This window comes from Halteromyces radiatus (genome assembly GCF_025201355.1).
Source record: "Halteromyces radiatus strain CBS 162.75 chromosome Unknown BX664scaffold_2, whole genome shotgun sequence".
Taxonomy (NCBI): Eukaryota; Fungi; Mucoromycota; class Mucoromycetes; order Mucorales; family Cunninghamellaceae; genus Halteromyces; species Halteromyces radiatus.
The window spans coordinates 3,949,901-3,964,091 of record NW_026251688.1 but is presented as its reverse complement, the minus strand read 5'-3'; the positions used below and the strand labels follow the sequence as shown (position 1 = coordinate 3,964,091).

At 34.2% G+C, this 14,191-nt stretch overlaps 4 protein-coding genes across 4 annotated transcripts; all 4 read left to right on the top strand.

Annotated features, from left to right (window-relative positions):
- Positions 1-1,025: 1,025 nt before the first annotated feature.
- Positions 1,026-3,661, top strand: BX664DRAFT_257065 (P-loop containing nucleoside triphosphate hydrolase protein; the record flags this gene model as incomplete). The annotated part of the gene is made up of 4 exons (XM_051540490.1): positions 1,026-1,516; positions 1,598-2,828; positions 2,908-3,348; positions 3,410-3,661. The coding sequence occupies 4 exons, from the start codon at positions 1,026-1,028 to the stop codon at positions 3,659-3,661; spliced, it is 2,415 nt and encodes an 804-aa protein (XP_051403870.1).
- Positions 3,662-3,919: 258 nt separating this feature from the next.
- On the top strand, positions 3,920-6,446 carry BX664DRAFT_293267 (biotin-protein ligase). Its single transcript, XM_051542035.1, has 4 exons — positions 3,920-5,431; positions 5,528-5,598; positions 5,664-6,156; positions 6,219-6,446. Exons 1-4 carry the CDS (start codon positions 4,071-4,073, stop codon positions 6,391-6,393), a joined length of 2,100 nt encoding a protein of 699 aa, XP_051403869.1. The 5' UTR covers positions 3,920-4,070; the 3' UTR covers positions 6,394-6,446.
- Positions 6,447-6,531: 85 nt separating this feature from the next.
- BX664DRAFT_276467 (heme oxygenase-domain-containing protein) lies at positions 6,532-8,254 on the top strand. Its single transcript, XM_051541328.1, has 8 exons — positions 6,532-6,708; positions 6,796-6,812; positions 6,886-6,969; positions 7,045-7,201; positions 7,294-7,365; positions 7,433-7,695; positions 7,794-7,976; positions 8,040-8,254. Exons 1-8 carry the CDS (start codon positions 6,578-6,580, stop codon positions 8,246-8,248), a joined length of 1,116 nt encoding a protein of 371 aa, XP_051403868.1. The 5' UTR covers positions 6,532-6,577; the 3' UTR covers positions 8,249-8,254.
- A 164-nt stretch (positions 8,255-8,418) lies between these two features.
- On the top strand, positions 8,419-13,937 carry BX664DRAFT_83697 (uncharacterized protein). Its single transcript, XM_051549761.1, has 14 exons — positions 8,419-9,218; positions 9,322-9,720; positions 9,836-10,027; positions 10,090-10,230; positions 10,330-10,467; positions 10,534-10,731; positions 10,849-11,313; positions 11,393-11,626; positions 11,733-12,137; positions 12,262-12,696; positions 12,814-13,233; positions 13,305-13,583; positions 13,647-13,753; positions 13,812-13,937. Exons 1-14 carry the CDS (start codon positions 8,457-8,459, stop codon positions 13,858-13,860), a joined length of 4,224 nt encoding a protein of 1,407 aa, XP_051403867.1. The 5' UTR covers positions 8,419-8,456; the 3' UTR covers positions 13,861-13,937.
- Positions 13,938-14,191: the final 254 nt, after the last annotated feature.

Below are 14,191 nucleotides of genomic sequence, written 5' to 3'. Positions count from 1 at the left end.
ATTCAATGAGATTTTACTTGATTTTGTGGTATCTGTGCAGAAAGCCAACCATCTTAAACAACACATTATAACGCTGATGCCTACGTATTAAATGTAACAATCACGTTACTGGTCGTTGAGACACATCATCTTCATGATGGCGCTGATGGCATTGATGAAGAAAGAGTGATGATTATTTGAGTAGCTCATTCGTGTATTCCTTCAATCATCCATTGTACAGTCATCATACAATCATCATACAATCATCATACAATCATCATACATCATACAAATGAATTCCTGATGACAAGCTATTTGTTTGAGAGCATTACACAGCGGAGAAGGAAGTATTAGGATTTGAGGATTCACAAACAAAAAAAAAGTTCAAGTGCCGTTCTTTTTGGTCTTGGGCTCTTTTTTTTTTTTTTCTTCTTTTTTTTTTTTTTTTTTTTGATTATATCATTTGTCCTGGTTAATGTCATGATTAGCCAAATACTACAAACGCCTTCAAGGGTCATTAGGATGGGCAACTTGCATAGAACAAGCAGTCTCTCCTTGACTAAAACAATTTCAGGATGTCAACGTCAATCGGTCGCAGCATATCACCTTACTCAACTGCAACAACAACAACAGCAACAACAACAGTTAATAGTAACAACTCGTATACCTTCCTTGTTACATTCTTCATCTCGAGTTCGGTCTTTTTCACATGCAACATCTTCTGCCTTATTATTGAATAATCAAATTCGATCTATTGGTTTCTCAACTATTCCTCGTCTGACTTTCACTGCCTTCCGCTTTCCTGCATTTATCGCTGGGACGACAGTAGCAGGTGTTACTGTTGCCAACAACAAACTTACAGGTATCAAAATAATCAATCGACCGAAACTTTTTTTTTTCTTTTTTTTTCATTCCGTTGTTATTGGAATACATCTTTTAACCTTTTTATTTTATTTTTGTTTTTGTTTTTCATGGATTTAGAATGGACCGATAAGGGAACTGCCATGTTCTTTGAAGGGGTGTCTGAGGCGCAAAAACTACTCCATATGGTGCAAGAACAAGCTGATGGGTTAGACATATCTATACCAGAATTCCATTTACGTGTACCAAATGCAATTAAAGACTTTTTAGCTACTGTTAGTGGAAAAGGTGGAGAACAACATTCAACAAATCATACCTTATCTTCAACATCAACAAACAAGGAAGAAAATGGTGGTCAAGACAATAACAACAATAATAATAATGGTAGTGATAATACGGCAGCAGCAATGGCGGCAGCAGCAATGGCAGCTACTTTGACTACTGATGAAGAAGATGATCGATCCAAACGAAGAAAAAGATCAGAAGGACACTCCATCTCTGCAAATGATGAACAACTGATGATGTTGACGAAGAAACTTATTGAAATACGAAGCATCCTTTTATCTATTGATCACAATGAAACTCTGAAACTTCCTAGCATCGTGGTGATTGGATCTCAAAGCTCTGGCAAAAGTTCGGTTCTAGAAGCAATTGTTGGTCATGAATTTTTACCCAAGTAAGTCAATCAAATATAATTCCAAAAAAAAAAAAAACTAATTGTTAAACTTGGTTTTATTTTATTTTATTCATGATATAGAGGAACAAATATGGTGACTAGACGACCTATTGAATTGACCCTGGTTCACACCCCTGGTAATGATGAAGAATATGGTGAATTCCCCCAACTAGGATTAGGCAAGATGCATGATTTTGGCAAAGTTCAAAAAACTTTAGTCGACATGAATTTAGCTGTTACTGAAGCGGAATGTGTATCTGATGAACCTATTGAACTTCGAATCTACTCTCCCAATGTACCTGATCTGACTCTTATTGATCTTCCTGGTTATATTCAAATCTCAAATCGAAATCAACCTGAAATGCTCAAGACGAAGATTCAAGAATTATGCGAAAAATATATCCGGGAACCTAACATTATATTAGCAGTTTGCGCAGCGAATGTAGATTTGGCCAACTCTCCAGCTTTACGTGCAAGTCGTAAATATGATCCTCTTGGTTTACGAACAATTGGTGTGATTACAAAAATGGATTTGGTACCTCCTGAAGTGGGCACTGCTCTTTTACGAAATGGCGATTATCCTTTGCATCTTGGTTATATTGGTGTGGTCTGCAAGTCGCCTGACAATCGACAAGATGGCGCCAACATGACAAATGCATTAATCAAGAATGAAGAATCATTTTTCCATCATCATCACGTATACAATCAACGGGATATTCAGGTCGGTACTGGAACACTTCGCCACAAATTGATGAATGTTTTGGAACAAAGTATGGGACGTAGCCTTTACAGCATTGTTGATGCCGTACAACGAGAATTGGAAGAAACTCGATATCAATTCAAGGTACAATACAACGATCGTAGAGTGACAGCTGAATCTTATGTGGCTGAAACAATGGATACTTTAAAGCATAACTTTAAGGATTTTGCAAACAATTTTGGGAAACCTCAAGTAAGACACGAAGTGCGAACCATGTTGGAACAACGGGTACTAGATATTTGTGCAGAACAATATTGGTCTGATGGCAAGATTGCAGATTTGAACAAAGCTTCCCCTGATGACATCTACTGGTTATATAAGATTGATTTGGCAGCAGCGGCTTTGACAAAAAGTGGTGTTGGTCGATCAACCACTCAACTGGTTGTGGATGTCTTGATGAGCAATATGGAACGTTTGGCCAATGCAGAACAATTTACTTACCATCCAGAAACAAGGAAACAAATTTTGAACTTTACAAGTGAAATCTTACGAACCAAGTTTTTAACAACAAGTGATCAAGTAGAAAATACTATCAAACCATACAAATATGAAGTAAGTAAAAAAAAAAAAAAAAAAAAAAAAAAAAAAAAATTGTTTCATCACATTTATTGAACTGATTTCCTTTTCTTAGGTTGAAATCACTGATGCTGAATGGACAGAAGGTGTGAAACGTTCAGTTGTACTTTTGGAAAAAGAATTGGAAATGTGTGAACAACTGTCAAATACCATCAAGAATACAGTTGGCAAATCAAAACTCAAAGCAGCCATCCGTCATGTATTGGATTCTGATCGAGAAGATAATCGTCGTTTGGACCGTATACAAAAATTAGCTGAAGAAGGAAATGGATCTCTAGAAGAACTAGTAGTAGTCAACGAAGATGATGATGTCAAACCAGTTTACAATCCTCGACTTGTGGAAAAAGCAAAGGAAGCCCTCTTTTTACGTGATCGTGCCATGATCCTCAAGTATCGTATTGCAGCACTCAAGAGTCGTCAATGCAAATCATCTGATAATAAACAATACTGTCCTGAAGCATTTTTGAACATTATTGCTGAAAAACTCACGTATACTGTAAGTCTAAATTTTATTAATGATTGATATTATGAACTCATGATTTTTTATTAATTTATAGGCTGTTATGTTTATTCAAGTGGAACTATTGAATGAATTCTTCTTCCAATTCCCTCGTGAAGTAGATGATCGATTGGTTTATCAAATGAATAGAAAACAAATCCAACAATTTGCAAAGGAAAATCCACCTATACAAAAACATTTGGCCCTAATGGAAAGAAAAGCTAAATTAGAAGAAGTGATGGATAAACTGAACTATTTGGTAAAACGACAAGCTGATAGACATGAAAAACCAAGATCTCATTATATGTAGAAATAGTTTAGTGATTATATTTATTATTATTATTATTATTGTTATTATTATCCCATACCCACCCTTTCCAATTCAATTCCTCCCCTCTCCCTTTTTTTTTTTTTATCCTAATGTATTTTGATAATAAAACTTACTTCTTTTTTTGTTCTGAACACTGCGGAGTTCCTTGGAAAAATTGACGAGAGAACCGTGGGGAAAAAAAAATCAAAGTTTGTTCCTGTCTTCTCCTTTTTTTTTTAAAAAAAAAAAAAAATAACAGTTTTATTTCGAATTGATTCACTTTTTAACAGTACGTTGGAAAAGAATCTTACCTAAACAAAGGTTTTTATCCTTAGTATTAGGTTCAAAATCAAGATTTTTATCCACAAAGTCAACACAGCAACATCAATCTTATACCAACAAAACAGTTATGAACATTTTACTTTATCGAGATAGAGGTACTGCTCCCAATTCTGTACGTCAAACCTATCAATCATTGAAAGCACTCCTTGGACATGCCTATGATATTATACATGTAGATGCAACTGTGTTACGATCTGAACCTTGGGAAACTCATTGTGCCATGTTAGTGATTCCTGGTGGTCGAGATCTTCCTTACTGTCAAGATTTACAAGGTGAACCTAATCAACGGATTCGACAATATGTGGAAAATGGTGGTCGTTATCTTGGTATTTGTGCTGGTGCTTATTATGGATCTTCCTTTATAGAATTTGAAAAAAATGATCCTATCATGTCTGTCTGTGGTTCTCGTGAACTCAAGTTCTATCCTGGTGTTTCTCGTGGTACAACTTATCCTGGATTCGTCTACAATAGTGAACTTGGTGCTCGATCTATACCCATTTTACTAAATCAATCTCTTTTATCCCCCTTTTATGAACAATCCCTTGGTAACAATGCACATGCTTTCCTCAACTCATCTATTCACATGTACTACAATGGTGGTGGCTACTTTGTTCAAGCAGATAGATATGCTAAAGACAATAATAATAGTGGTGTCAAGGTAGAAGTCCTCGCTCGATTCGAATATCCTGGTATTTGTACTGATGAAACCCATCCTGCAGCTGTGGTACAGTGTCATATTGGTCAAGGTCATGCTTTATTGATCGCAATTCATCCGGAATACGACGCTGTGCCTAGTGATTTGGAAAATCCTGATGCTACTGATGCTCTCAAGGCGATTATCAAAGACTTAATTCAATCAAAAGTAGACCGTAAATTGTTTCTTCGTGCGGTATTTGCTCGTATGGGATTGCAGGTGGTACCTCTTGGTCATGGACAACAAGTGTTAATGGAAAATCAAATCCTTGAACCGACTCCTTTCTATTTGGCAATGCATGAATCAGCAACTACCTCAACAACGATGCCGTCAACATTTACAACACTCATAGAAAAATGGATGGAAGCAGCAAGTCCGGTATCCAAGATATTGGAATGTACACACGATGCGTTTTATCTATCAGCTTTAGACACCAATGACAATGATAATAAAAATACAGCACTAGATTTGATCTCATTGACTCGAAAACAGCAGGCAAAACCACCCATCATCAAATTATTATATCTGACCGAACCCTCTGGGAATGGAACAACCCAATACCGAATCATACCGCCAATCCATCTGACACCTTCTTTCAATCTGGCACTCTACTTTGATTTGTTGAATCAATGGCGAAATCACTATCATCAGCATCAAAACAATTCTGTTCACTTTTTTGGGAATACCATATTATATGCTCAAGTTGCGGAGAGTACACAGACATTATTGGATAAGTAAGTTCATTAAAAAAAAAAAAAAAAAAAAAAAAAGAGAGAGAGAGAGAGAGAATACAAGAGATTCATTAAGCGTTTTTTGTTTTTTATGAATAGCAATTTCGATTTTACAAAAACTTTACCCACTGGATCTGTCTGCTTGGCTGCTAATCAAATCGCTGGACGAGGTAAAATTAAAGAGATGAATGATGAAAACATATCAATGATAATAAACATGCGTTTGTTTTTTTAGGAAGAGGACGGAATTCTTGGGTTTCTCAGAATGGTGGACTTCAATTTAGCATGATGATTCGACATTCGACAAGTTATATGAATGCACCAGTGGTTTTCTTACAATATTTGATCTCTTTGGCAGTGGTGGAAAGCATTCGAAAAAGATCTGGATACGAACAATTACCAGTTTTTTTGAAGTGGCCTAACGATATTTATGGCAGAACTGGGGACAATAACGGTTTGAAAAAAGTGGGTGGATTGCTGGTCAATTCACATTATATGGAAAATGAATTCACTGTTATTATTGGTTGTGGTCTCAACGTTTCGAACAAATATCCAACAACATCCATCAACGAAATTATCCAAGCATATGATCGAACTCTACCTTTACTATCGTCTGAGGATGTATTGGCAGGCATCATAGTCTCATTTGAATCCTTATATATGCAATTTTGTGAACATGGAATTGGATCTTGGTTCTTGCAGCGGTATTATCATTATTGGTTACACAGGTAAAAAGAAAAAGAAATAGAATAATACCAATACTGAACCTCTTTTTTTTTTTTTTTTTTAGTGATCAACTTGTGACATTGAAGACACATAATAATGCAGTGGCAAAGATCAATGGCATTACAAGTGATTATGGATTATTAGTGGCTTTAGACTTAGATAATGGAAAACGTTATGAATTACAACCTGATGGAAATAGTTTTGATATGATGAAAGGTTTAGTATCAATAAAAGAATAGATTTGATTGGCTATCGGTTAAACTTAGAGTTGAGTCTCAGAAATAAAGTTTTTTTTTTATCTGATTTTTTTGTAGTCACGTATAACAGCAAAAGATCTGATAATAATTATCGCCATGTCTTTTTTTCTTTTTCTCCTTTTTCTTTTCTTTCTTTTTTCTTTTTTTTTATTGATTAATATACATAATGAGCGCATGTCCTTTTTCCAAACCTATTGATGAAAGTGAAGGTGGATGTCCATTTGGTTCTAGTCCACCATCTTCTATGAATAGTTCATCATCATCCTCTGGTGGTTTAGGTGAACAAATGGCCAAATGGTAAAGAATAAAAAATCAATTGTTACCGGAGGATTACGGGGCATTAGATCTGAACTCATCATTCATTTTCCTTTTCTTTTTCTATAGTACAACATATCAAAGTGGTAACTATGCAACTTCTCCTGATATACATGTACATCATCACCAATCACTTTCCTTTTTTTTTTAATGATTTAGGTGGATGTCCAATAGACAATAAGGCTAAAGATGATATCGAAGACTTATTATCTGTTCAAACGCCGCGGAATCTCTCTTTGAATGGTAACCCCTGGCTTTTTTTTTTTTTTTTTTTATTTCAACGTTTTTTTTTGTTCACTGACTTGTATCTATTTATAGGGAAAGTATTGGATAGATTTCTTCCTGAAGCATATCCCATCAAAATTAATAAAGCTCAATTAAATCAAGATATTCTAGATGATCCTCAATTGGCTATGGCGATGCGACAAGGCACAAAAGTAGTTCATAGTGCTGCAGAAAACAGTGTGTTCACTCGGTAAAAAAAAAAAAAAAAAAATGTTGAATCTCCGAGGTACCTATAATAAAATTTCATTTTCTCTAATTTTTCTTCTTTTTTCTTTTTCATAGACGTTTTTTGAAAGGTGACATTACTAAAGGTGAATATGGTCAATACCTACGTTCATTGTATTTTATATACAAGTAAGTATTAAACATTTCTTTTGAACAATATTTATTCATCTTCTTTATATATATATATATATATTAGGTCTATGGAAGAATTATTAGAGAAACATCAACAAGATCCAGCCATAGAAATGATCTATTTCCCTGATGAACTTAACCGTGAACAAGCACTATTAGAAGATTTGACATATTTTTATGGACGTGAACGACTGGCTCAAGTAACTCATCCTGATACTATGACACCAGCTGTGAAACGATATATTCAAGCCATGGAAGAAGCGTGTAAAGTGAATCCTGCATTAATGGTATCTCATAGTTATGCTCGTTATTTAGGTGATTTATCAGGTAAAAAAAAAAAAAAAAAAATTGAACTATTCATGTATTATTATATTTGATGATTGATTATTTCTATGTTTTATTTTATTTTATTTTTTATTAAAAAGGTGGACAAATATTAGCCAAAAGACTCAAAAAGTATATCTTACATTTGGAAAAACAAGATAGTTCATGGGATTCTCGATTAGGTGTTTCTTTTTATTATTTTAACAATATTGGAAATCAAAATGAATTCAAGAATATGTATCGTCAACAATTGGATGAAGCACCTGTGACTGCAAGAACAAAAGGTAAGAAAAGATCATTGATAATGTATAAGTTTATTTATTTATTCATTTATTTATTTATTATAGACATGGTGGTAGCAGAAGCTGTCCGATGTTTTGAATTGAATATTGCTTTATTTGATGAAATTCAAGCATTATCTGATGCTAATGAATTGATATCCATTGATGATAATAACAAGAAGAATAGATGGTCTTTACATAATATATCAACTAGTTTAGCTATTACTACGATTGTCTCTTTAGGTTGTATTGCATATATTCGTCATAGATCGTGATTATTAGTATATTTCATAATAAAATCAACTTTTATGTTACTTTTATCATCTTTTTGACTCTTATTTTTTTTTTCTCTCTCTTTTGAACTACATTGCCTTGTGTAACAAAAATACTTTTTTTTAAAAAAAAAACATACAAATTTTTTCTTTCTTTCTTTCTTTCTCTTCCTCTCTTTTCTTATTTATCATTATTATTATATTTAATGACATGGTAGAAGAAGAAACTATAACAAAACTTGCTCGTGTTCCAAAAATGGAAGCCTCTTCTACTACTGCTACACGACGTTTGTCTACTGTAAAATCATCCACCACCAAATCTTCTACTTCCACTTCTACTCGTACTAACTTAAAACCAACCCCTAGTACTGCTCGTCGTACTGTTACTCCAGCAACTCGAACAACTACACCAAAGTCTCCTCCATCTCCTTCACCATCAACTACCAACGGTATTCGACGGGGTTTGAAGACTCAGGATGCCTCCGTCAAGCCTATTCCATCTGCAAGTAAACGTATGTCTACAGTAACCCCAAGTACACGTTCTACTACTACACCAAGCGCTTCAACTACTCTCAGTAGACGCTCTACAGTAACTGCTACATCATCGCCACGCAATAACGGTGAAACACCAAAACCATCTGTCAGTCGTCGAGCAACTACTTCTACCCGTACTTCACCCGCTGTCCAACCTTCAACATCTATTAGAAGACAATCAACTTTAACAAACACCATGTCTACTACTACTGGTTCCAAAAGTCCTATTACACCTACTCCAACCATGAGTAGGCGAATGGGTTCACCTTCTTCTACAGGCTCAACAACCTCTACCAGCTCTACTAGATCATCACTTTCTGGAAAATCAACGTTATCCTCTACCTCTGCAAACATAAAAGCCTCCAGCAATGATAATGTTGATGAAGATAATGATTCTCAATCTGAAATAGAAAATAAAATCAACTTGTTTAAAGATCAGGTAATCATGAAATAGAAAAAAAAAAAAAAAAAAAAAAAAAAACACAAGATGAATCCAATTTTGGAAAAAAATTAATTATCATTCTTTTTTTTTTTTTTTTTAGCTCAAAGAGATGGAACAACAGATCATCAAAGACGAAGAAACAATTTTACATAAACAGCAAGAAATGGATGATCTACACAAGGCATTGGATGAAGCACAAAGTCAACAAGAAGAACAACTATTGGAAGCTATACTGGAAATGACAGAACATCTCAAGAAAAAGGAAATAACGCGTGATGAAGTAGTGGAGAAATTGGATGAACTATCGGCACAAATGGAAGAACAACGCAATTTAGCTCAACTTGTAGAAGAATGCGAAATAACCGGCAGAGAAGCAATGGAATCTTTACGGGAAGAACTACAGAATGATCATGATCAGTTGACAGCTATTCTTTTGGAAAAAGATAAGGAATGGCTGGCGTTACAACAATCTTCTGGCGCTTTACGGGAAGAAGTTCAGGTAAAAAAAAAAAAAAAAAAAAAAAAAAAAAAAAAAAAAAAAAAAGACAATCAGTAGTTTGGATGATCTGGATAACAAAACTTTTATCATTACATTTTATATATTCGATGATTAGAACATGCATAAATCACATCAAACTCGAATGACAAGTTTATCAAACCAATTGCAACAAAAACTTACTGAAAAAGTGACAGCACTTTCTTTACAATGGGACAAAGAATTGGAGGAAACAAGGAATGATCCTACCGTATTAGCAAATGTGGATACCAAAAGAAAAGAAATGGTTGGATTGGAACAAACTATTCAGGTAAAAAGAAAAAAAATCAAATGATAAAATTCTGTGTCCAATCATATCTTCATTTTATTTAGAAATTGGAAGAAAATCTATTGCATCTAGATCAAAAATTGAATGAGGACTTGGAAAACTTCAAATTGGACGCTGAAAACCAACGAACAACGGCACTCACTAGTCATCAAAGTATGCTGGATCAGATCTCATTGGAAATCAAAGTAAGTGGGGGTAAAAAAAAAAAAAAAAAAAAAAAAAAAAGACCAAGCTGTTATCAAAGAACTAATCAGAGGTTTTCGATGATCTTCCACTTCATTTAGAATCAAATGTCACAACTTGATGATGAACATGCTCAGCGTATCCAGTCACTGAAGACACAACATCAAGCAGAAATTGCTCAAATTAAAACATCGACGGCTAAGATTGACAAGCATGAACAAATGAAACTGGATATTCAGGTAACAAATTTTATAATGGCATTGAAAGTGATGGATAAAACGTTGGTACTGAATTTAAATCTTTAGACCGAATTGGAAAAAGAAAACGAAGTACAGTTACAGGCCATTCGCCAGCAGCACCGAGACCAACTGGATCAATTACAACTCAAGTTGAATGACGCTTTGCACGAATTTGAAGCATTGAAATCAAAGACTTCTCAGGAACATGACTCTGCAAAAGAACGTATGGATCAAGAACGCCTGGATGAAACAGCATCCATTATTGTAAGGTTTAAAAAAGAGTACTGATATCAATAGACGTTTCCGGCTAATCCTTCTTTTCTCTCTCTCTTTTTTTTTAAAAAAAAAAATAATAATAATAATAATTGGATGTGCAATCAGACACAATTGGAAAGTGAATATACTGAAAAACTGAAGTCTCAATCTACACAATATCAAACGGCATTGGACGGTCATCAAAACGATCTGCGTAAGAGAAACCAGGACCATATTGAAACTCTTGAAAGCACCTTCAGTCAAGAATATCAAACTCTAGTGAACAATCATAACAACAAGCTCCATGAAATGCAATCAACAACAGCAGCAGCTACTCGTGCAGCAGTAGAACGTGAAATCCGTGCTGATTTTGAAATCAAGATGGAAGAACTTGCTGCTGGACATCGACAAGCTATGGAAGACCTTCAAGCACAACATCACTTAGCACTCAAGGCAATGGAGGAAGCAGTTGAAAAAGTGAGAGCGGATAGTCAATTGAAATCAACGTCAATACCTTCTGAAGGACAGGTTTTGAAAGATACTGTCAAGTCACCAAGCGACAATATTGAATCTATTCGGGCTCAAGTACAGGTATAACAATCTAAAAAAAAAAAAAAAAAAAAAAAAAAAGAATCAATGATCTTAACGACGATTCTTCATTTTATAATAGGCTTCTTTGAAAGAGACTCATTCGAAAGCAATCTCCAATATGAATAGACTTCATGAATCAAGGCTTAACGAAATGAAACGGGATCATATCTTGCAAAAGGATCGGGCATTGGAAAAGCTCACCAAGGAATTTGAAGTACATTTTTCGACAATCAAGAAAGAAAATGCTGAAGAGATTAGCCTTTTACAACAAACACATGATGATCAAATCAAACAACTTTTGGTAGTAACAGAGGTAATAGAAATATAAAAAAAAAAGAAAGGTTAAAAAAATTAGGAACTATACTTATCATATAAGATTATTTTCTTTTTGAATACCATTCTTTTTGTTCATGATACAGGATACAATTACTACACAGCGGCAACCTTTGATAAATCAGCATCAGACAAAACGAACTGAACTACAAAACGAGTATGACTTGCGTATTAAATCCATAAATACGGAAATCGACCTACTTGCGGAAAAACGAAACGAATTGCTCTTACACCAACAACAGATTCAGAAAGAACTGGATACATTCAAGGAATCAAGTGCCAAAGAACTACAGGAGATGCAATCCCATCTGGATGAAGCTGAATTGGAAATCGGTGCAGAACTGGAAAGAGCTCATAATGCAAAGATGGAATCCCTTGGTTTGTCCCATCAAGCAGCCATAGACACCCAACAAAAAGATCATCAGCTTCAGTTGCAACAAATTGAAATGCAGAGTGAATCAAGATTGGACAATTTGCCTCCTGGAATCAAGGTACGTCTATTTCTATATATATATGTGTGTGTGTGTGTGCGTGTGTGCGAGTGTATGAGTGTGTACTTGCAAAAGGATGTAAGCTGACGATTGACCCTTTTTTTTTGTGATGATTTAATTCCAGGAATCATTGATAGCAGATTATGAAACACAAATACAGCAATTTGTTAAGGAACAAGAAGGAAAGGTGGCAATATTACAAGAATCGATTAGTAATTTGAAGCAAGAACATGAAAAGATTAAAACGGATCAACAAACCCAACTGGATTTATCAGAAAATGAATGGAAAGCACGATTGCAAGATGCGACCAAGTCTGCAGAACTCCTCTCTGGAACAACATTGCTTGATGAACCCATTCGTACCCAGATGCACGCTGAAGCAAAACAGTCCCGAGAAACGTTATTGGCAAATCAAGAAACTAGTGTGAAGAATCTTATCTCTTCGCATGAACTCGAAATAGATCGCTTATCAAAAGAACATGAACAAATCGTGACCGAATTTGAAACCAAGCTTGAATCATTAGTACAACAAAACGTTTCATGGACTCAACGTATCAAGGTAAGACAAAATGGAATTTGAAAAAAAAAAAAATAAAATAAAAATAAATGACGCTTAGACGAATTAACTTCATTCTTCTTTTTTTTTTTTCTTATACTTTTATTGTATCCGTCTTAGCTTAAGGAAGAAGAACACAATAATCAAGTCAAGAAATTAAACGATGCACATACCGACTCTGTTTCAACATTCAATATTCAGAGACAAACGAAGGAAAAAGAAATCAATGAAAGAATCCAATCACAACGTACAAAGTTGGAAAAATTGGAAGAAAAGTTGATCACCTTACAAATGGAATATGATACAAAAGTAGCATATAAAGATAAACTTGAAAAGCAATTACATCAGCAATCAACAACGAATTCACCCATCAGTAACCTACACAACGAAACTTCATCATCATCATCATCATCATCGTTGGAACAGCATAAGAAGCAATTGAATGAAATGGACAAGGAAATTAAACAATTGGAAGATCAATACTGCGCAGTGATTGAAGAACGAAAAATGCAAGAAAAGGAAGAGATGAAAAAGAATGAGGTATTCAAGAAGGGAAAAAAAAAAAAGGTCAATATTGTTAACTTATATGGAAACTCAATATGGATTCATAGGAAATCATTCATGGATTGGTAGTCAAACATCAAGAAGAAATAGAAAAAATGCATCGGCATTTCCAACATTTATTAGATGTCAAAGATGATGAAATGAATAATGTATCCTATCGATTGAAAACAGTGACTTCGGCTCGACAAAAGGATATTGATCAACTTCAGACGAAACAACGTGGAAAGGTTCATTCTTTGGAAGAATATGCAAGAAGATTGAAGGAATCATTGGAAAAAAGTACAGCACAATATGATTATGTGGAAAATAAACATCAAGCATTACAGGTAAACATAACAAAAGATTTTCATAAATGAAGAGAATTGATTTTTTTTTTTTTGGTTATATAGGCTGAATTCTCACAAGGAACAAATACATTGGGTCAAATCATGAAAGATCATCAAGATATGCAACAACAATTGGATCATTATAAAACTGAAAACAGTCAATTGTTAAGGTAAGAATATGAAATAATGATCTAAACAAATGATACTCATTATTATTCTTTTATAAAGGACAATATACCAATTACAATCTGAAATGCACAAAGTTCGATTAGGATAGTCATTGTATATCATCTTTTATTATTATTATTATTATTATTATATGTATTAGTATAATAAACCTTCTTTGATCATTGATGTTAGAGTCATTTTGCGTGATTTATGCCATCTTTCTGATACTTTTAAATTTCAGTATAGTCTAATCCAGACAACATGTGATCTAACAAGTTTCTTCTACTTTTCCTATTTTATTTATTTTTTTTTCTTAAATCTTTTTTCTCGGGTATGTTTTATGATGTATCATTTACATGAACTTTTTTTTTTATACTTTTTCAAATTCGGTATCATTCTTATTGGCTGGTTATTCATTTTGGCCGTGAAGGCTTCAGTTA